General features: G+C 36.3%; 1 protein-coding gene across 1 annotated transcript in view; it reads left to right on the forward strand.

The window, feature by feature from the left end:
* The window catches only part of CDH18 (cadherin 18, type 2), a gene marked incomplete at its 5' end in the record, with an annotated part of 68,988 nt that overhangs the window by 32,203 nt on the left and 12,422 nt on the right, over positions 1-24,363 (forward strand). The window contains 3 exons of the mRNA XM_009587831.1: positions 3,446-3,582; positions 14,798-14,919; positions 21,446-21,563. Of these exons, the coding sequence (XP_009586126.1) occupies positions 3,446-3,582; positions 14,798-14,919; positions 21,446-21,563 (377 nt within the window). The remainder of the gene's footprint in view (positions 1-3,445; positions 3,583-14,797; positions 14,920-21,445; positions 21,564-24,363) is intronic.

Below are 24,363 nucleotides of genomic sequence, written 5' to 3' on the forward strand. Positions count from 1 at the left end.
ATCAGAAGACCCCTAAAGTAAAGAAAAACAAGGCTGTAGTAGGAGAGAAGGAATTAAATTTTATCATTGCATACCTGATTGTAAGCTCTACCAGTAAAGGGTCCCGCTAAGGTCTCCAAGAAAATTGAGGGACAGTTATGCTTCCTATATTTCCTCTGCCAGCATCCCAGTTCATCATGTAAAAGATATTTGTGTGTATGTGCTCTGCCCATCTTGCGCAACACAACCAAATGTTCATTATTTCTGCCTTAATAGTAGTGTAGTCAAGATGTTCCAACTATTTGTCATAGCTCAGGTTTCCTACACTGCTGAACACAAAGATAAAGCATGAGGGGATTTCTCCACCTTTGTACAAAGTTCAAATCTCAACACAACTCCATGGCAAGCATAGCAGCTTTATGGACTTCTAGAGGTTGATGATACCACTCTGTCTGCAAAGCTTTTGTACTTAGTAAAAGGTAAGGCTAGCTGTGCACACAGGAGACACAACTTCTCCACTGATATTGGCACAATCTTTCAAAACACTTCCATGACAAATAAACAGTTGGAGAACCTGAAAATCTGTGCTATATGGAAGACTGAGACCTGCAGAGACACTGGAAAAATCAATTGTTCTGACATTGAAAAGCAAATCCTGATTCCCAAATAGAGAGCCATGCGTAGCCTGGACCAATACTGCCACACAAAATAATGCCAACAGGATAGTTTTGTGGTCCTTTTTTGTTTGTTTGTTTTGTAATGGGTCCTCAGAGCATTCCAATATTCCTCAAAAGCAACATAAATTTTCTTGGATAGCTGTAACACTCAACGTGTCACGGTCAGTGACTGATGAATGTTGTTCAAGAGTTTGCTTTTAATTCATCTCTGAGTTTACTGAACACTGAGAAGCATACCAACTTTCAGAAGTGTGTCTGCAATGCCCACTGTGATTCAGCACTTAGAAATTCAGCAATTTTTTTTGTTCTTTTTCTGGCAACATCACTTGTTTTGATTTTTTCATCGCATTTGGGACAACTGATTAAATAATGTTCTCTGAAAAAATATTTCCTGACTTAAATTCTTAAAAATGGTTGCTCCATCCCCTACATAATCAAGATCTTGCCGGTCTGCTTTCAGTATGGAGACAGTTTGAGTCTATTATCTGTTTGAAGCAACTTCAGCTGCCATCTTGCACATCCAAAGTGTCTTTATTGAGCACTTTTGGAGCATTTTAGAATGAGGTATTCTCAGATGTTGGTAGTTAATGAACTGCACATAGGTTCTGACCGTAGCTCAGATGGGAGACAGCGAGTTAAATCCTTATTCCAGAGAAACATAAAATGGGTGGGAACTGAGGTCTGCTGTCTCTCTCACAGTCATATGGGAGCTGTTTCACTCCTCACGATATCGAAAGGAAAGACAGAGAGCAGGCAAGAAGGAAAGATTTTCTAGCCTAGTTTTGTCTGCTTTTATTTCCACTGCCTGACCTACAGTTCTTTAATTGCTGAAAACACTGGAAGCATGAAAAGAACATCTTGAGTGCCACAAGCCAAAATAGCATATTGTAAAGCAGATGTAAAACAGTTCCTGCAGGTGGGAGAGGTGGGTTCAGGTTCTCTCCAACAAGGAAGATCTAAACTAAGTCATCAAGTCCTAGCTGGCTTTTCCACTGAGTGTTCTATCATTTGACCAGTTAAGGTGACTCACTCAAATTGCTGCCTCCTCCTCTAGTGCTTTATTTCCTTTGCTTTTTCACATATCTTACTTTAATAATCATTCAATGAAATGTTTGTTTGCTTGTTTGTTTTTCTTTTGCACAAATAGTCTAAATAAGTACATTGTGAGAGGAATAAAACTGAAGTTATTTTTAATTATTTTGAGCTTGGCAGCCTTTATGTGCATCACTCTTTTTATTAGCTGGCAATTACACTTTTGGTGATGTAGAAATAAGAGCAATTGGATGGGACAAATAAATCATTTTCATCTCTATATAGCTTCCATATATTAAAAACTTCACAGAATGAAAGCAGGGCTGACAAATTATGAGGAAAAACAATTATGGTATATAAAAGTCTTAGAATCTTTTTCCTTGTTTTTTTCATCAAGTCTGAAGTTAGTGAAGAAGGCTTGATAGGGGTCTGTAATTGCTTAGTTTGTTAAAAACTGTTGTAAATGATTCCGGCTTTGAGAAAAAATGTGTCCTGGTTTCAGTTGGGGTAGAGTTAATTTTCTTTCTAGCAGCTGGTATAGTGTTATGGTTTGGATTTAGTACGAGAATAATGTAGATAACACACTGATGTTTTAGTTGTTGCTAAGTAGTGCTTACCCTAGTCAAGGACTTTTCAGCTTCCCATGCTCTGCCAGTAAGAAGGTACACAAGAATCTGGGAGGGATAGCCCAGGACAGCTGACCCAAACTGGCCAACGGGGTATTCCATGCCATATGATGTCATGCTCAGTATATAAGCTGGGGGGACTTGGCTGGGTGGCAGCGACAGCTGCTCGGGGACTGGCTGGGCATCAGTCGGCAGGTGGTGAGCAATTGCATCATGCATCACTTGCTTTGTATGTTCTTATTCTTCTTTTCATTCTTATTCTTACTATTATTATTATTCCTACTACTACTACTACTATTTTACTTTATTTCAACTATAAAACTGTTCTTATTTCAATCCCTGATTTTTTTTTACTCTCACTCTCCTGATTCTCTCCCCTATCCCACCGGAGGTGGGGGGAGTGAGTGAGCGGCTGTGTGGTGTTTAGTTGCTGGCTAGGGTTAAACCACAACAAAATGTCTTGTCGGTCTCTTCTTTTGTGTTCTCTCCCTCTGCTTCCATTACCCACTTCAAGGCTTTTACTTTCTCTGCTAGGCAAAGTGCCCAGAAGCCAAGGGAGTTAGACAAGGCTGTTTAGTTCTGCTTCTAGGCTAGTGTCAATTGCAGCTCTGGGAATCAGCTGTTTCTGCTACTAGTGTCTGTAATGGTTATGTTCAAAACAGCATATGTCATCATGTCATCAACTTATGTCAGAGACACATTCTTCAAAACAGGTACTGGGACTGAGCACGCTGGTTTGCAGTGACAAGCAAATAAGCAGAAGAATAATATCTTAATATCTTTCTATTTTCTTTTCTGCCTTTCCATTTTATGAGTTTTTAGTCAAAATATATGTGTATCTTACCTTTGACAACACTGTATACTGCTGTGTAAAATGTAACCTGGTAGAAATTTGTATCTTTGTGACTCACAGTGGAAAACTTGCTATGTATCAAAAGAAACGTAACATTATGAAAGAAATGAAATATGGTGTTACTTTGGGTGTCTCCATAGTATAGAATTTTTCTCAGGGTGTTTTTAAAAATTTCTATGATTTTAAAAGCTTGAAAGTAATATTCTTATGTAGCTTTCCGTTACTTTGGATGATACATACTACAATGAGTATATATTTATTGTTTTATTTCTTCATAGATATTTCCTTGATCATAACACAGAAGAGGATAGGTATTTCACCATTGATGCTAGTACTGGGACCATTAAGACTGCCAGGATCTTGGACAGAGAGGAGACACCTTGGTACAACATCACAGTGGCTGCTTCTGAGATAGGTAAATAACATATTTGACACATAGTATTGAAAAAAATTAGAAAGGAAAATAATAATTTTCAGATTTTAAGAAACACTGTCTTGAGATGTTGTGTTCTTTATAACACCATGGGTTTTTTTAGCCAGTTTGGATAAAGGAGAATTTTCTGTATGTGTAAATGTCCTAATTCCACAGAACAAATAAACAAAACACTACATGCTTATGTGATTCCAGCTATGTAAATTTACCGTGTTTTTCTGTATGTGATAGAAGGCTGCCAGTTTACCCAGGAACAATTCCAGGCATTCAGTGTCCTAAAATCAACAGCTTGTCCTGTTTGAGTTTCATATTTCACATATTTTAGAAGATAATACTATATAGTACTGTCTGAGAAATTCATCCTTTCTTCTTGTATCTGCTGTTAACCTATTTTAGTGAATTGCATGTTAGATACGTCAATACTAATTTATATCTGACAGGTGCCTAGTAATTGCTGATTATCAGGGTATACCTCTGGCCTTTTAATAGGCAAATTGCTGAGTAAAGATACAATAAATACTTGCCTGTGCATTTGAAAGGTCTCAAAGTCTGATGAATTTCCATTGCCTCAGATAAGCCCTGCAACAGTCAAGAAATGTCTGACTGAGTAGTCCCAGATAAATATTTTTGCATGAGGCAAGGACAGTTTAAAGAACATTTCAGTTAACCTTTTTATTACAGGGTATTTATTTTGGCACAGTCAAAGTTTTAAAGTTAAAAAACTCAACAAACCAAATGAAAAAAAACAATCCCAACTTGGATCAATAGATCCAGTCCTGCTAAGTACTCTTCATGATACTGTCTTTCAGTGGCAGTGATTTTGATTAAAACTGTGAACTAATTTTATGTACATTCCTTTCCTTTTTCTTTTTTTCCTTTTTCTTGGTGTATTCCATTATTGCTAGATGACACAATATAGGTTTTACCTGTAACAGGTGCCACTGACATTATTGCCCCTCTGCTTTCATCTGTTTCATCTCCAGGTTAAAATGGAATCTGTTCTGCTGCTGCATCACTAGCACATGCTACAGAATTAACAGCATGTACATATTTTATAAGGACAACAAATTGTTTCTTATTATTGTACCTGCTTTTGCAACTAAATTGACATTTTGAACTAAGTAAATTTCTATTGTAAATAGTAAAATCTAGAGTTTTATGGTTAGCCCTTTAAAAAAGGTAACCATTGACACTTCAGTGTGCTTGACAGTGTCTTCATATATACCATGTTATTTCAGTGCAACATGAAATAAAATATAATTTAAACCTAATCATAACCAGGTGCACAGTAAGTGTTAATTTAAATTAAGATTTAAAAGCCACATTGGGACATATTGAAAAAAGGAGTAGTCACTAGTCTTTTGGGAAGCCATCCAAACATAATTATTTTGTAGAAATAAATCTCAATAGCGTTAAACTTAAATGTAGCTTTCTACACATTATTTATTTTGCATAGTCAAATGAGTGGTAATACACATACTGTGCTGAGAGAATGGTATGGAAAATGGAGAAGGATTATGTTTATAACTAAAAGAGAATAGAATGAATAATGAGGATGAATTGCCATTTTTTTTAAGACAGCGTGTTTAGAATTCTACATTCCAGGTGCAAGTTGTTACAAGAAAACAGAGATTTTTTTTTTTTTTCCCCTTGCATTGCCTTTCTTATGGTTAAAGTTGGGGTTGGAAAGATAAGTAAATCTATAATGTCAGTTTGAAAAACAATTTGGTTATGAAAAAAGGAAGAGAGAGCAGCAAAGAAGAGATGGATGGCAGGCAGACTGATAGGCAGCCTAAATGACAGGCAGCCTTTCCTTGTGTCCACTTCTTTGGCCATTTTCTTACCTAGAGTAATTTGAAAATTACAACACTGCTGAACTCTTCCAAATCCATTGTGAAATCAGTATTTGGATCTACAATGGAAGAAGGAGCATATGCTGCGTATACAGCATGAAGGCCAAAACTCTTATGTTAAGTGCTATCTATTCCATATCTATAGCCTTTTATGGCATTCACTTTCAAGTCCATGCACAAGGAGTTGCAGAACTAAGACTAAAGCTGAAAAATAGGTGGAAGGCTATGACCAAAACGTTATTTAGCTGTCAGAGTGGCAATCTTCAAGTTCATCTGACATGGTAGAAGGCATTCGTAGCTTCTGACACCATTTGCTTAGCCAGGAACATAGCAGAATCTGTAAGGCCCAGAAAGATTGTACTGCTTCAACAATAAGAGGTGCTCTGCTGAAATAATGTTATGGTTGTATTTAGTTTCTTGAAGTGTTTTCCCCTCTTGACTTTACACTACACTTCACTGCCAGAATTCAGTTTCTACTGATCGTCCTTTGGGCAACTATTTTTAGCTGTGCTTATTTTATGTAAAAGAAATTTAGAATCAACATCATATTTCTACCCTCACATGTATGATATCCTCATGCTTCAGCCTTATTGTTTCTGAACCTTTCATAAGACATTTACTTTCACTTTTAGTCTCAGTATGTGATATACACCCTGCATTGATCAAATGTCCCCTCTGAAACCAGTGGAAGTTCCACCACTTTCCTCTGTGGGAGTAATGTTGATGTAATGATCAGTGTTTTTTTCTGTTTACACAGATACTTCCTAAACATTGCCACGAGAATGGATGAGGCAATCCTCTTTTTCTTTGACATTCACTGTTCTTTAACAGCAGCATACAGTGAGGAAGAGTGGGATTTTGGTGTCCAGGACACACTACTGAAGATGTTGCTTTGATTGTTTCAGTACTAGTAGTTCCTGAAAATTCCTTGTGGTATTAGGGAACAAGAAAGATGATAAAATAATATTATATTTTATATTGAAGGATCTACAGACTATGTTTGGGGCAGGGGGAAGGACTACAAATTGATGGTAACAGGATTTTAAAATACGATTTCACATAGAATTATTCACATTTTGTTAGCTTGTTTGAATTTTTTGAAAAAGTTAATAAAAGAGTATTTGAAAGAAGAAGGAGATACAATTTGCTTAGCTCTATTAAAGGTTTTTGACCAAGTCTTTGATAAGAGTAATGGAAATAAGAAAATACAGAGCAAGTACACGAAGTTTTATAACATGAAAAACTGATTTAGAGGAAAGAAATACAGTCATAGTGAATGACTGTTCCTTTGGGAGTGGAAAAAGTTAAGGCTGAGCTATTTTAAGGACTGGTGTAGGATCTGCCAATTAGAATTCTTTGATAGCACAGAATGATAGAAGGTGATGCAGATTCCCAAATAACCTCCCTAGCTGCTAAGAATTAAGTAAGATTGGGAGAAACCCATGTAAGAACAGACATATTGAAGTATGGGCCAGATAAATGAATGGTGAAGTGGATTGAAAATCCTCTTAAATGGCAGGCTCAAAGGGTTGTAATCAGCAGCCCAAAGTACAACTGGAGGCCAGTCGCTAGTGGAGTACCCCTGGGGGCTGATACTGGATGCAATACAGTTTAATCTCTTCATTAACAACGTGGTTGATGGGACAGAGTGCACTCTCAGCCAGTTTGCAAATGACACAAAACTGGAGTAATAGCTGATACACCAGAGGGTCATGCTGCCATCCAGGGGATCTCGGCAGGCTGGAGAAATGGGTGAGTGGGAACCTTGTGAAGTTCATTAGTAGGAAATGCAGAGTCCAGCACCTGGAGAGGAATAATACCATGCACCAGTACACATGCAGGCCCAACTGGCTGGAGAGCAGCTTTTCAAAAAAGGACGTGGAGGTCCTGGTGGGAGCAACTTGAACATGAGCCAGCAGTGTGCCCTTGTGGCAAAGGCGGCCAACTGCATCCTGCACTGCGTGAGGAAGAGTGTTGCCAGCAGGTTGAGGGAGGTGATCCTTCCCCTCTGCACAGCACTGGTGAGGCTACATGTGGAATGCTGGGTCCAGATCTGGGCTCCCCAGTACAAGAGAGACATGGAGCAACTGGACTAAGTCCAGTGAAGGGGCATGAAATCATTAAGAACTGGAGTATGTGTCATACGAGGTGAGGCTGAAAGAGCTGGGACTGTTCAGCCTGGAGAGTAGAAGGCTCAGAAGGAGCTTACCAGTGTGTTTAAATACCGGATAGGGGGAGTAAAGAAGATGAGTAAAGATGAGCAAAGATGAGGAAAGACTCATCTGAGTAGTATCCAGTGAAATGACAGGAGGCAACGTGCACAAATTGAAATACAGAAAATTCCATTTAAACATAAGAAGAAAAATGTTTTTACTGTGGGATTGGTCAAAAGCTGGGACAGGTCACCCAGAGAGGTTGTAAAGTCTCTGTTCTTGGAGATATTCAAAACCCAACTGGACATGGTCCAAAGCCACGTACACTGGTTGACTCAGCTTCGAGCAGAGGAGTTGGACTTGCTGATCTATGGAGGTGCCTTCCAACCTCAACCATTCTGTGATTTTGTGATATTGGGAACTGTGTGTTGAATGTGGAGAAGCAAAAGGACAACTCACAAATTTCTTGCAAATAGTGATGTATTCTCAAAGAAAATAAGTGGTTGTAAAAGTAATTGTGGGTGATTCAATTAAGGTTTCTCTGTAGTATATAGTAGTGCTGATAACAAAAGCAAAGCAATAACAGCAAAACCCCAAATCACAGCCCCTGCAAGAGAAAGGTGGCACTGAAGTATAAATGGATGGACTTCTGCCAGCTCCAAAGCCAATTTCAGTTAGAAAAGTAAACATGTACTTTGAAGTTTTCAAAGCAGTGCTGCAGATAGGACAAATAATAGTATCCTTGCAGTCTTTGTGCTCAATAAGAAGGAATAAAAGCTGCGGGGAGAAATAAACACTGGTGATTGAAGGAATCAGAGAATGTCTTGATTTGAGAATCAAAGCGAGGATTATAGCTTTCACTAGAAATTTCTACTTAGAAATATAGCAAGGAAGACTGTGTCAGGAAACTCCTTTCACATATTAATTCTAACAACTGAACTGAGTGTGTTCAATATCTGCTCAATAGACACAGAGCAAACCAGCTTCTAAATACGGCTTTCAGATGATGTTACCATCAAGAGATTACTGGGATTCATAAAGTGCTGGACATTTAGATGGATAATAAGAATATCTGGGGTTGTAATAAGAAACATGATTTTTTGAAAGCAACATAAGTGCTTATATTTCAGGGCAGATCCAAAAGTTTATATTTCAGAGATTTAGAAGATACTTTCTATTGGGAATTTTTCACTTATTTCTTTTATGCAGCTGGTAAGTATACCAGTGTGTAAAATACATTTCTGGGTTTACTAGATCACTGGTCTTTTGGGGATGAAGTTGTGGTGTTCCTGAGGGTCTCCAAAATGCTCTGCAATGGCTGAGAATGGAAAAACAGATAATTTCCCACTGTTTACCTAAAGGACCAACTTGAATGCAATGAATGCACAAACTTATCTTTGAAGGGTCCATAAAGAGTTCCTAAGCTGTAAAGCTGTAAAGAGGCTGTGGAGAACAGGAGAAGTGGAATAACAGGGTACCTGCCAGGTTCTGTCAGATCCCCCAGACTTAAAGAAATACTAGCAAGAGACAGTAAAAAATGACCACATGAAAGGATACTGCACATACTAAGCTTTGATAGCACAGTGTATTAGAAATCGAAATACTTAAGAGACATCATAACACAATCAATTTTATAGACGAAACAAAAATCTCCAAGGCTATTAGACACAATCAGATATTGGAAAAAAACCACAAAGATACTTGTCTTTGTTTATATGTCTTCAGTATTTGCTTCTCCATGCCTATTCCTCATAGTAGCTTCAGGGAACAAGATACGGAAGTGTTGACTTAGAGCAATATCTCATTGACAAAATATGCAATACCTTGGTGTGGTGTGGTATTGAAAGGATCATGGGGTAGTGACAAACTGGATATCTGATCTCTTTTTAATGGAGAGAGCTAGACACAATACTGGTACCTTGTCCAAACTTTCTAATGATACACAGTTTATTTTCAGCCTTGGCAAGTTGTCTACTAGTGGACCATAAAATCATCATAATATGATTTGTAGCAGAATCTGCCCTACTTTTAAATGTATTTATCAATGCAATAAGGAAAGCCTACACAAAACTACTAAAAAAAAACCCAGTTGTCGAAAAGCAGCTAGTTGTCCATCCTGCTCAAGAAGTGATGCTTCTAAGTTCGATGCTTATTTCCCTGTTTATCTTGGTTTAGTCATTGGCTTCTAGGCATGATGGATTTTCTTCTCCTCTGTTTCTTTGGGGAAAGGTATGATGAAGATATTCCTACTTTGTCTTCTGAAGATAATGTAGGGTATGGCTCTTCCTGGCTACCAAGGTGGGTCCCCAAAGAAGAGACAATCTTTGGGATCACATGACATTTCTGTGTTCAGGCTTTGTGAATCAGTACCAGAATCTCAAACCAGACATTTCTGGCCACAGAACCAGTATATTTTGTGGTGCCCTGATCTACTCAGGAGGTGAGCACCAGTGTTGTCTATGAGCTGCAGAATTTTGTTTGCATTAAGGCAGACGGAGTTGCCAGCTTGAGAGCGCTAAATGTTTTAAGTCTGCTGCAGTGCCATTATTCCTACTATTGCTCCTGTTGCTACTACTGCTACCACTACTAGCATGATCCAAGAGATGTCATCAGTGCCTTCAGGTTTGTGTTCATCAGTGAAAAGTCAAATTTTGCTTTAAGAAAAAATAAAATCTTTTTAGCCAACTTCAGGTAACAATATTTAAAAGTACCCACTGCCTTAAAAAAGCTGAATAGAACATTACACTTACTAGATTCTGCATAATTTTCTCTTTGCCAGAAAATTTAATTTATCAATCACATATACACCATTCTGAATTAAACCCAGTATTTTCTCAATATTGCTGCTCTCACTTACATTAGACATTCTTTCATCATTTTAGTTCTGTTTCTGTAGTATATTTTATCCTTCCTAGATCTATGTCTAGTCTTCTAATGTGTCAAAACTAATCATTATTAGAGAAGTATGATGAGTGCTTTCTACTTTTCTTTAAAAATGTACCAGAATAGACAGTTGGTTGAACTTCCTAAGTATTGGCTTGCCTCACAAGGTCTTGAAAAGTTGTCAAAATGAGAAAAAAGCGTTGCTATTGTACTGATTAAGATCCATATTTAATATTGATGATGCAAAAGCATAGACATTCATTCTAATCCTAAGCTAGGTGAAGATTTCTGTTCTAGATCATGAAAACATGTAAAATTATTCCATTTTTTGGTAAAATCCTTCACCCTTTTAAAATAGTCCAGGCTGTCTCTGGGTTAAATTCTTTACTCAGCTTTCAAAATAGTAACTGTTTAACTCTACCAGTCTAACTTAAAAAAAAACCAAAACCCAAACCAAAACAAAAAAAAACCAAACAAAAAAAAAAACCCAAAACCCCCAAACAAAAACCAAGCAAAAACCCAAAAAACAACCAAAACCACAAAAGACTGTTGATGTCAGGACTGTTATTCTGAATGTCATTCAGGTAGAATTTATTTTCATAAAGCTGTATTAAAAAGCTGTCTTCTTAAATAGGGGTTTTAAAGTTTGCCCACAGAAATTAATGGAAGAGAAGATTCAAGACTTCATACTATCTGTTGATAGGGACTTCTGTAAGTTCACAGAGGACTTGCTGGTGGAGGGGCTGATACTCAATGAAATTGATTCACTTTACAGATATTTAGTATTCTGGCAGAAGAACTATTTATTCTGGGAAAAGTCTCAAGTGTAAGAAAGCAAGTCCCTAACGTAGGTGAATCAGAGCAATGTTTCTGCTTCAGTTATGCCTTAAACCACTAAGCATTCACTTTGAAAAATCTACTCTTGAGACATAATGCTAATAGCACACAGAATGGATCTGGCTGTTTTATAATGTGCAGGCCTGAAATATATGTCAGCACTGATTGTCTTAAAACTGGTAATGTGCCAAACTCCTGCAAGAAATTTGTCTAATTAACAAAAATGGACTACTAAAAGGACCAGTTATTAGAGTGGTTTGGAGATTGCAGGTGAGTTGTACACCTGAAAAAGATTGGCATTTGTATTTATTTTATAATAAAATAACAAAACCAAACCTAAAAAGAAAAAAATGTTTGTAAGGTCCCTCTTAATTCATTCTCATCCTGTTCCCCCATTATAAAGTGTGCTATTGTCTTGCATGCACATCTATGTAGTATACACAATCTGACAAACTTCAAGACTGTTTTGGTAAGTGGTGTTAATACTTCCCCTATTAGCATTTTGTAGTGAGTAGGCTGTCAATATGGAAATTTGCTTGCAAATGTCAATGATCCCATGAGGTAACTGCTTCCCAAAAAATACTAATAATACCTTGTGCATTAAGAACTCTTTTGAACTGGTAAGGTATTTATGAATTCTTTGTACTGCCAAGCAGCTGCAGAACAAATAAAGGTAAACTTTCTGAATCTCCATGAAATCTCTGTGAAAATAATGCAAATTTAACAGACTAGAGTAAGACCACACTGGGTAGTAGTGACAGGCATATAGGAGGACACATTCAAGATGGGGCAAAGAGGTCTGATACACTGTACTGAAACAAAAGTGTTTACCATTTTTTCACCATACATTAGACTAAAAATTTTGATTTTCCTTCCCCAGTAACTATTCCAAACATGCCAGATGTGCAGAACAGTTCTCTATCTCTGGTACCCTCTGCCCTGTGCTCTTCCTGCTTTTTTGCTCCCTTCCTCTTAGATATATTATGACCCCTTATAGCTTTGAAGATGGCCCTGCTTTGAGCTGGAGACTGGACCAGTGACCTCCAGAAGTCCCTTTCAACTAAGATTTTTCAGTGATCCTGTGATTATCTGATAATCACAACTTTTTTTGCCTTCTGGCAAAAGCTTCTTCGGGATTTCTCTAGTATTAAAATCTTCAATTCCTTCACTACAGTTAATGAATCCACTCCCCAACGGATTTATTTGTCCTTAACCCTTTACTGTGATCTCTGCCTTCTGTCTCCTTTCTATGCTTTTGTGTGCTCTCTCTTTGTCTCCTTGGTGTTCTTCCTTTAATTTATACCACATGCTAGTTCACATATCTCACAAACTATGTGCGAGAGCCTCCTGAACAAAGCCTCAAGAACAAAGCTCCTTTGAGTCGTAGATCATCTCTAGATCATCTATTGCTAGATATCATGTTCTGTAATTGTAATTACAGGATTTTTGTAATTGTATTGTCTGATGACATTGACAGAGGAAGTTACCTAAATGAGTTTGCAAGATGTATTTCAGTAAGCAATACGAAATATTCAATCTCTACTGCTTGTGCTGTTCTGGACAATCTCATGATCTACCTCCACGGAAAGATCAAACATCTTTTTGTGTTAATACTCATACTGCAAAGGGTCTCCTGGAGAGAAGATTGCTTCCTTCAGTAATAGGAGTAAAGGTAGGTGAATGGTTCCTTTCTCCCAACTGCTTAGTGAACAGCCAAGTGTCATTCTTCCTCAACTTCATATATTCCCAGCATTTTAACATTCCTCAAAGTTTTCCACTAAAACTGTTTTCTAGATAGCAATAGAAAGCCTCAGTCTTGCATGAACACAATTGAGATAGCTTACTTTAGTCCCTTAGTTTACCTATTGTAAAGATATTCATAGTTTTGGGGTGAAACTGAAAGTACCAACAGTCAAGGAAAATTTCAGCAAGAAAATGGAATTTGCAAGTCTATAAATGTCTTCTGAGTGTGTTCTTATAACTTCTAATGCTAATGTTAATTGGGAATAGAGGTTGCAATATTATCTAAGTTAAGTCTTCCTTTTCTGCTGACTTTTTTGATCTTCTTTCTATTCCCATTTTATGGGGATAACTAAGTTCCAAAAGTGAATTAAAATAATCAGGTGAACATAGAGATATTAGTTAAAAAGAGAACTTCTAAACCCCACGCTCTTTGACTAGTATCCCAGGTGAAACCAGAGAAGGAGAAATCTCTCACTTTGACAAAAGAAACTTCAACATTCTCAAATATTCTTTCATTGGGAGGCTACATTACCAGTGTCTTTGAATCTAAATATGTGTCTAATCAATGTTTTTCAGAATTCTGAGGAGAGACCATTAAAGGTGTGACAAATCTAAGGCATTTTACAAATGACAGAAATATGATGTAGATTAACTAAGATCAAAATAACCAAGGCAAATGAGTTTTAGACTACTAATGTTTCTCTTTTTTTTTTTTTTTTTCTTCTCATGAGCACACACAGGGACATGCACTTTCAAAATGTCAATCTGTAAGACCCCATTCTTCCATCTTGTTGCATTTGAAAGATTAACTTTGCTATCTTCTACTGATAGTTTCATTTAGTTGGTGAAAGTAAAATGAAGTTTGTCATCTAGATTGATACTTATACAGACTTCAGAAGGTGTATTTTAGCTAATTATAAAAAGTTTTAATATATAATTATTTCAGCAAAATAAAATTTTCTTAGCATTTAGTAGTAAGAACAAGGGAATTATGGATTAAAAAAATTGGGGTTTTTCCCATTTTATGATGGAAAGTGTATTCTCATTGAAAGGATTCTATTTATTATGCTTTTTAAGGGTGAACTCTTTTTGAAAGTGAGCTCTCATGCAAGTACAGATCACAGCCTAAGACACCATTATTTAAACATTGTTTTCTTACTGGTATGTCACTGCTAAAGCAAGACTCATTAACTACTTTGTGTAATAACATAATAACTTGTGGGGAAGCTGAACTCAAGCTTGGGAAAGGTTTATATGTGCCTATGCATTCATATTTTCCTATTATTTTGGTATTTTGTTTCCTAAACTCTTTAAGGGACTGAGAAATTTTTAAAAATATTTTTCGTATTAGATTTTATTCAATACTGTGATGACACTTTCACATTTGTTACAAAGGAATTGATCATTTCTTAGCATACAGTGTGACGGTATGCGATAATTCCAACAGCTTTCTCCCACTTCAGTTCCAGAGTAACTTGCACTTTTATTGATATGATATAACAGTGACTTAAGGGTCATACTATGCTTTCCACTCTTTTTTTAAAATTATTTTTTGAAACAGTTAATGAAGCACAGAAAACAATATCTTTCAGTATCTTGTTTCCTAAATTTCTGCAGCTGTATTTAGTTCTCATCCAGTTACTGTGTTAAGAAACCAGGTTTAAATTGAGGATGTCACGGAATATTGAATATTTCAAAAGGGTTAATGCCCCCTTGTGTATTTTGCAGACAATCCTGGGCTAGTGAGCCACGTTCCAGTTGGTGTTAGAATCCTGGACATCAATGACAACCCTCCAGAGCTCGCCAGAGAGTATGATGTAGTTGTCTGTGAGAATGCAAAGCCTGGTCAGGTAACTCTCACAGTTGTCTTTCTCCCAGTGAGAAAGAAGAATTACTTTGTTTGTTAATGCCACATAGGTAAGAAGTTTGATTCGGGGAACACATGTCATAATTCTTTCCGATTTCATTTTCGTATTTCACATTTGCTTCAACTTTTTAACTGTATTAGGTTGAAGGGAGAAGATTTGGGAATTTGTTCAATATATCTTTCTTGTTGCTGCAAAAAAATACCCAAACTATCTTCAGTAAAGACAGTCAAAACTTTAATCTTGTCAGATAAGTGATGGAATTTGACAAGTCACTATCATGAACAAAATGGATGAAGCAGATTTAACATCTCTCATCTAAGTGCCACATGGTAGCAAGGTTTCAAATACAGCTCGGTGAAATGGCTGGTTAGCGTGGCTGCCATCCTCACTTTTTGCATGTTGATTGCCCTTGTCTGTACAGGGTCATTATGGAAAAGATGTTGAAAAGCTTTTTCACAGCAATGAGCATGGGAAGGGTCAGAACTGAGGCTGAATAGCAGAAACATTCCAGCTGCTGCTCCTGTGATCGATGCACTTCATTGCAGTGCATGGATTGACAATTTTACCAAGTGCCTTTGCTTTTTTGCATAGATCTAGCTTTTACCCAGCACTCTATGCTGGTTTTGCATTATTACACAGGTTGTAAGTTGCAATTTTGAGCTCATATCTTTCCTGAGGAATATATTAGTAGTAGTAACAATTTTCTCATCAAATCTTTAAAAGCAGTATAGATAAATGCATAGTGGCATATTTCTATTTTTAACGTTGAGACTATAGAAATGCTGTACTTCATCAGACTATAGGCTGACCAAAGTTATCTTGACTCTAACAGTGACCAAAAGCTGACACTTAAAGAGCAGTGTAAGAACATGGAAAGCGTGTATGATACTTAGCCCAAGTACTTCTCTGGTCTCAGATCATTTGCAGATCATTTCCTGATCCAAATGTGGTTTCTGTGTTTTTAATAATCCTTTAATAACCATCTTATATGAATCTGTCTAGCTTTTCCTACAACAAACATAAACTTTTGATATCTGCTACCTCATGCGGCAAGGAATTTTACAGTGTAATTGCATGTTTCAGGAAGTCCTACCACCTTCTTTTTATTCTTTTTTTTTTTTTTTTTTAATCTTCCCATGCTGTCTTCAATCAATACTTACTAGTTCTTGTGTTGGGAGAGAGAGAGAGAAAGAGAGAGAACAGTTGATCCCTATTTACTATCTCTGTGCCATTCATAAATCTCTAGCACGTTGCCCCTCAGCTGTCTCTTGTCCCGACTGAAGAGTCCTACTTAACTTGGACAAGCCATGATAAAGTCCTTCTAGACTTTTGATCATTCATCTTGTCCTCCTCTAAACTTTCTCCAGTTCCTCTCTATTCACCTTGACATGGGGAATCAAGATTCAAGATGCAGGTATACGGTAGTTTATAATTCTTATCATAGTTTATGCTCCATAGTATAGGATGATCTCTGCCTTGTTCTCTATTCCTTTCCTAGCAATTCCTAACAGCGGCTTTGCTTTTTAACCACTAGTAAGCACCGAAGGCAAAAAACTGCCTGCCATAACACCAATATCATTAGAAGTAATAGTCAGCTCAGAGATCATCATCATGTATGTGAAGTTAAGACTTTATGTCTATGTATAATGAATTTCACCTGTCTTTGTATTGCCTGGCTACTGAGTATTGGAAGTCTTTAGTGTCAGCCCTTCCTCTTTTCTTCTTTGAACAACTCAGTATCATAAGTAGATTTGGTGGGCTGATTATTCATACTCTTTACAAGACTTCCGTTATTACACTGACCAAAAAGTGGCCCAGCATAAATCTCTGTGGAACAGGAAATCTCTGCGACTTCCTTTCCTTGTGGAATAGACAACTTACAAAAGGGACCCTATTTCCTGTCTTTTGAGCAATTATTTGTGCAAGGACCTTCCTCTTATCTCATGACTGCATAGTTTTCTTCAGTGCTCTTATTGAGACACCTCATTCAAAGCCTTTGAAAATCTAAGTAGGTCTGTCTATCAACTGAATATCTCTTATTAACATGCTTATTAAAGTAAAAATAATGTTCTGAAAACCTCAAATAAAGCCAAATATAGAAGAATTAGAACTTGTAAAAGACTATTTTTTAAAAAAAAGAAGTTAAGATCTCTTAAGCTTTAATTGCAATTGCTTTCAACATATTCTGATATTTTTAAAATTATATAACTTAAAAATAATTGTTAAATAAATGTTATAAATAATAATAAGCTAAAACATGCAATGAAGCTAGCTCAGAAATGCTCTGTTTGCTGGGGGTGATGTTGATGGTGAGTAGCTAATGTTTCCTATTAGCAAAGTTTTAACTTTCCAATAGTAGCTTTGCAAATGGAAATTTATGAGAGAGATGTTTAAAGGATAAAATAAGTTTTACTGTAACAGCATTTGCTCCTGATTTGGGTAAGCGTTGTATTTCTCTCTGAGCTACTGTAGCAAGTGTGAATGACTCCTGACCTCTGTAGCATTGCAGTTTAACACCCAAGATTAATGCTACCATGAAGGACTCTACAAGCAGTAGTTTAATATGAAAGGCTAGATCAGCATGCTGTTGTATTCTTAAACTAACAGGACTCCATTATGTACATGACATAGCACAAATTTTTATTTGCATTGCACAACAAGGCTTCAGAAAAGATTGTGATACCATTGCACTGTACAAAAACCAAAACCAAAATGAAACACAAAACTACATGGCTCTTACTCAGAACATCTTACTGTCTAGTTTAAGAAAGAAAATGACAGTGTTCAACAAATATTAAGGAGGGACAAATAAACAAGGATTACAGAACAAGACAAGTGTTCCATATGCTAAAAAGCGTGTCCAGTTGGATGGTTTTGAATCACTGAAAAGGCAGTATTTACTCTGAGCTATCCGTCATCTTGTGAGAATGGTTCGTAAGATTTATCGCTAAAGAACAAATTCTGTCAGGTCCCGCCAGGCACTTCTGCTTGACTAGTGCATTGAAGTTGGGCTCCAGCCCTGCACTGCCCTGTAAGAGTCCTTATTTCTTTTCTCAGCATATCTATTTTGAATTTATTATGTGCAAGATAAACTAACCAATAGTTTGTCATTGGAAGACTTTTTGTGTTTGCTTGTTTATTTTCAGAAGAGGCTTCTATGGAGAGAAATCACAGTACCATTTAGTTGCACAGCCTGTCTCCTGCTTCTTTTTCCCTCCACAGCTCAATTTATTTACTTTAAAAAAAAAAAAAAAAAAAAAAAAAAGCCAATAAAACTTAAGGACTTAAGTGCTTAAATGAACCCCCCCTAAGGCATCTCAAACAGAAAATGCTTGTGAGAAGATTATAATTTTCACATTGAAGTGACAGCTTTATTCCCTTAGCAGTCACCTTGTTGAGAAGATAAACTAAGTATCTCCAACAGCTTCCAGGTGAAGCCTTGTAGATACTGTATATTAAAGTAAATAAAGCAGTTATGATTTGATCTTAGATGGTATCCAGACTTGGAGAACTCTGACTTCTAGAAATACAGTGATTTTGTGAACGATTGTGAAATTTAGCCAATGTAGGAAAATGAAATTTTGCAATCTTCCACAAAGTGAACTTACAAATGAAATTTTCCTTTGCTTCAAATACAACTTCTTTTATTATTCTTAAGACAATGGGAGCAAATAGCGATGTAAAAAAAAGTTTAAATGCTTTGTTCTGGAAAGTGAAAGAGTGAAGCGTTGACAGTTTTCGGAATGTTTCCAAATTCAGTGTTTGTCCTGGCAGAGTATAAACCTGTTAAAATATCTGACTAGATCTGCTAGTGATATAGCTCTCCAAAGATTACTTTTTTTCCGGGTGCTTTTCAGAGGAATAATAGAAAAAGTTGTGATAGTAGTGAAGTGTCATTTCCCTGACACTATCCATCACTGTAAATTAATCCACAGGTGTGTGTACGTGCGCATGTGCACACTCACAAACACACACAAAGAACTTTTTCAGAATCAGGGTGAATAAATATTGTGCTGCCAACATGAGCTACCTCATCCTGGATGCTGTTATTTCTAATAGCCAAAGGAAATCAATGTTAGCTGGCAAGGAACGCCTCTGCTATAATTTTGTCATGTGTATATTTACTTGTTTATTGATTCAGTTCCAAAAAAGATCTGAGTAGAATTTAGCACCTGCTCTCTATCCTCTTTAATTAGTTCTTCTCCATTCTTGAAATTCTTTCTCGTCTTGCCAACTCTTGCCTTTAAAAAAATAGCATAACCCTTCAGTTTCATTGCTTCAGTGCTGTCAAGTGAGCTTTACAGCAGGTGGGGTTCTGTATCTACATTTTTATTTTAATTGGCTTTGGTAAGGTGCATGTTAATCTCTGCTAATAGGCCATTAGTTGGCCTATTAATTAGAAAAGGGTTAACAGTACATTTGGTTGTCAAGAGGACACACACTTTTGTTCCTCACCTCTGAATTAATGTCTTAGAAATCTTTTCTTTAGAAAGCAAGAGCCTTTTCTGAAAGAATGTAAACTTTCTGTTTAAGAACAGTTCTGTCAAAAATATTTTGACCTGTCCTATTACACATACAATGTCTATTTTCCACATGGAAAAGCATGATTTCTATATCATCTGGTGCTATACTTTTTACATACATTAGTGAATTCAGGGGATACTTGAATTGCCATATGTGAAATCAGAGAATGTAGACAATATATTTTGTTGAGTTTTAAAATTAGTCTTCAAAACAAATAAATTTTATGCTAGTCTTGTGGCACTGAGGTCTTGATCAAAGGGGTTTTTTTGCAAAATGGCATGAAGAATCTTGAAGCAAGATTCTGTAAAATGTCACTGAATGTTTTATGTAAGAGAGGGCAACAGGATGAAAGTTTATCTACTAGGCTGTCAAATAAAAGCTGAAGGTGCATAACAAAACGACTTATATTTCACTGATAAACAGTACTGAGGAATTATAAACAATATTTATTAAATTCATATCTTTTTTTTTAAGATCTTATCTGAATTTTTTACAGCTATGTATAGTATTCAACAGTAATTTTAGTATTTGAGTAATAACAGAAACTGATTCTCTTGCAAATATTCTTCCTTTTTTTTTTCTTGCTTTGTCCATACCATTTCAACATTATTAACTAAATATATCTATCTAAGCTAATCTTATATTTCTGTTTTTACGTGGTAGTTTTTTCAATAATAGATATGCCACCTTTGCAAAATTCAATAAAGAACAATTAGGTTTTGCCAAACGTTTTCACCAGTATTGGCGTGACATTGGTAAACTGCATGATTATAGGCATTTCAGATTGATCTTATTCTGCTACACTTCAACAAAAAAGTATTATGACAAACTTTTAAAATATTCTCAGCAATTATCATCAGTATTGTTAATTGTCTTAGGTGTGTATAGTCAATATAATGTACCGTATTGTATATAGTCAATGAAATAAACATTGTACTCTGTTGGCTTTAAAATGTATTTGTTTTGCTTCTGTTATGTGAATGGAGGTAGAGATCTGTGTGTTGTCTTTTAGTTTTAAAACAGACCAAACCACTTGAGCCCGCACTGTTTATGCTTCAGGTTCAGTCCAGACAGACTACAGCTGAACACTGAACAGAAGAATTCTCATGAAAACGAGCATTTTCCCTCCCCCTTCTACGTTTCCCTCAGGATATCTATCAGCTCTGTGCAGCAGTCTGTGTAGGCTTCACTGCCTATATCACAAGAACAACTTTTATTAAATTCTGCTTTAGCACTTGAGCTTCCAGGCCCAGCATGAAAATGAAAGCAGAGGGAGAAATATTGCTTGGTCACACATTCCAAAAGCTTAGCTCGGTTTTAGTTGAAAGTAAATTTTAAAAACCACCAAGGCTTTCGAAGGCAGAGGTCCTACCTTTCAAAAATACCTTTCCCAGACATGGTTGCTACATTTAATTCTATTCCTTTTGGGCAAACCAAACTAAAACCACGAGTAGCTGCTGCTCTTCCTGTTCTGTTCTCCAGCAATTTAAAACTGATTCTTAACAGGAATTTTAAACAAAGAGCTGGTATTATATAGCTGCCATTTTGGTTAAACAATTATTTCTCCTAACCAATACTGAAGTGCATCTAATTATTCGGATAGCAAGCAGATGATGCTCCGCATAGACCATCCTGGTTCAGCTTGAATTTTGGCTTCGTAAAAACAGATGTTTAGGTGAAACTGTAATTCTGAAAGTCACCAGGATGCAATGCAGATGGTGAAAATCTCTGTACCAGGCCCTGACCATATCAGAATGTCAGAAAGTATAGATGTTTTAGATGCTTTTATCTAGCTCTGAAGTGTGGTTCCTAAAATATTTCATGCTAGAGAAATCAAGTTAATGGCCCAGTCATTTCATCGGTTGAATTTAGCAGCAGTCAAGTAGGAAATTAAAATAAACTAAGTTTGAGTATCCTGCTGAGGTCACATACTATTTGGGTCAAGTTCAAATTTCAGCACATTCACTGTTAATTTTTATTTCAGGTAATTCAGACTATTACTGCAACTGACAAAGATTACTCTGCAAATGGGGCAAGATTCCATTTTTCCCTTGATGAAGGGCTTTCTTTGAATCCAAACTTTACTCTAAGGGACAATGAAGGTAAATCAAACACATAAATCTCAAAGAAATGTGTCTCTGTTTTGTCTGGGGTGTCTCATTGAACAGAAAAATTTCCATGTGTTTCTTGACAGAAGGGGAAAACTGTAATCTGTCATTACTGAACTGGCTGATATCAAGGGCATAGTGTTTACAACATATTGCAAACTATGAATAATCAGATGTTGCATTTTGGTTTTGTATTCGATTTTATTTTAGCATTTATACTTCATACATTCAGGAATGTCTTCAAAAAATGGGATTAATGAAAAAGATGTTGGCAATTTGGTCTATTTCTAGGTGAATAGCACTGAGTGGGTACTGTCAAGGTTATTGAAGGTTATTGCTTAAAGGAGAAAATAAGAATTTAAGGGGCATAAATGTTGAATTCATGCTTACTTTTACGCATATGATACCAAGAGCCGGTCCTTCAGTGTTTCCTGGATGATAGTCTATCGTTTCATGCCCTTCCTAAGAAAGTGTGCCTAAAACGTACAATCAGAAATTCTTAGCAGATGATAGGCCCAGAAGGAAAAGGGCCTTCAGAATCACCCAACCAAGTGTTTCTGAACATTTCCTGAATCAAAGAACCCTCCAGCCTTTCAAAAAAATCACAAAATCAGCCTTACTATTTGTTGAGTATTGCCTCATGGTTTCCATTTTGCAACCTGATAAAAATGAGAATAAACTTTAAATGCTTGTCTGTAGCTTTCCTCTTGAGCTTTTGTGTATGTGTGTATTGTGTGGTTTTGTTTGTATGCACGTGTGGAAGTGGGGGGGGATTGGCTTTATTTTACAGTTATATGTTTACAATTATATTTTTGCAGTAGTGCCATGGAATACCTTCTGAGATCTTACAGATCACTATTCATCTGTAATGACTGAGAAGCATTAACTCCATCTTTGGTATATATGGCACATACAGTGATGTTTAAACTATTTACAGTTATTTTTTAGCTGTTTGTAAAACCTTTCAGGGAAGGAGATTGCATAATCTTCCTAAAGAATCTGTTCCAATGTTTAACTATACTTACAGCAGAAAAAAAAATCAACTATTTGTTCGGACTAGGTTCATGGCCCTCATATTGCGGTTCCAAGAGATCAATCCAATACCTATCAATATTAAAAACATAATAATATTTCAAGAACAATTAATTTATTAAAAATATTCCTTAAGTGATAACTCCAGCCCTTTCCCAGATTAGCATACCAATTCCACTCAGATTGTGATGGAGCATTATAGCAAAAGTCAGATGGTTCTTCCTGAAAAAGGAAGTGTACTGTTATGTATTTTTGTATTTGAGCCTAAGATTCAAATAAACTCATTGAGTATTGGACTGTGATCTCATGTGAGAGACCATGGCCATGTTCATTTCAGTACAAGATACTTACATCAACACGTGCTTTTGAATAATTCTATTAAAATTGTGGTTCATGATGAAGTAGATATTTTATGGTTTTGAACATATTTTTATCATGATCGGTATTATATGTGTTTATTACCAGCAGAAAATGCTGTGTTATACTTTAAGGACTGCATGTCAACATAAGTTATTTACCTACACAGATTTATAAGAGGTTGAGAACTTCTCATAAATCTCTAATGCGGCAGTGTCACGCTTTGGATATAAGTATGCAGCAGTAAGTATTTGCTACCTCCCCAAGAGCAGTGAGCAATGACTTTACCACCAACAGCAGAAGGCAGTGTTTAGACTATCCTAAAGTTGGATTTGGCAGGGGAAAGTAGGGAAGGGAACTGGAAAAGCTGTCCTTTAAGGTAAGGGCCTGTTGTGCATTATGTTTTTATTTCACCTAAGGAGATACAAAAAGTAAGTATGCACTTCCTGTAGCATCTCACATAAAACTTCTACACGTACAGAGACTCCAGAAATACAATTTCCAATTTGCCCATATAATTAATACAACGACAGTTTTACTCAAGTCATAACAAGAAATTTATTTTAAACCAAAAGCATTGTCACTATTTTGCTCGGCATATGACCCTTTGATTGTATTGTTTAAACACTGCCTTTTATTGGGACCTTTTCTTTGTGATATAATCTGTATGTAAAATATCAGTGAAACGCTTATAAAATGCATTCACAATATCCAGTTATCTAGCATTCACAACTTTCATATTTATCACTTATTCCTATTCAGAAATTGAATTTCTGTTGCTTTTTATTCTAGGAAATAGCTGAGAGATGGTGGGCAGAAGAGGCTTTTCTTATGACAAGTTTGCACTTTTGGAAACTCATGTTTTTGAGCATCAGCTGTTAAAAATAATCAGAATGCTATTTTTACCTCTGGATTTAATAATTTTATAAAGGCTGGCATTCTTGGAGGATTTTATTTGTTTGTTTGTTCTGCTATGGTTTTTAAAGAAAAAAACTACATCAATTGCCTTAAGAAAGTTTTCAATAATGTTTTGCAGAATGATAAAAAACAAAACCTTGATATCACATTAAAAATAGCAGTCAGTGGTAGTTGTATCTGTCACTGCAAAGTGATATTTCTCTTGCAGTCATCTTTGGATCCAGTCATCCTCTCCTTTTATTTCTTCAGGAGAAAGGTTTCATTTCACAAAAATCTCAGTAGACATTTTCTTGCCTTGTTTTCATAACCCCAAACAATAGAATTCTGTTCTTTGAGCCCCAATACAGTATTGAATTAATGTTCCCCTACTCCATTATCATCAGTAGAGCTACAAGATCAAAAGACTCTACAGCACTGAATTGGATCTTTAAATATTAATGCTTATATCTATGCACTTTGACTGAAATCTAAAGGACTTGCACAAGCA

The sequence above is a fragment of the Fulmarus glacialis genome, unplaced genomic scaffold (genome assembly GCF_000690835.1).
Source record: "Fulmarus glacialis isolate BGI_N327 unplaced genomic scaffold, ASM69083v1 scaffold8031, whole genome shotgun sequence".
Classification (NCBI taxonomy): domain Eukaryota; kingdom Metazoa; phylum Chordata; class Aves; order Procellariiformes; family Procellariidae; genus Fulmarus; species Fulmarus glacialis.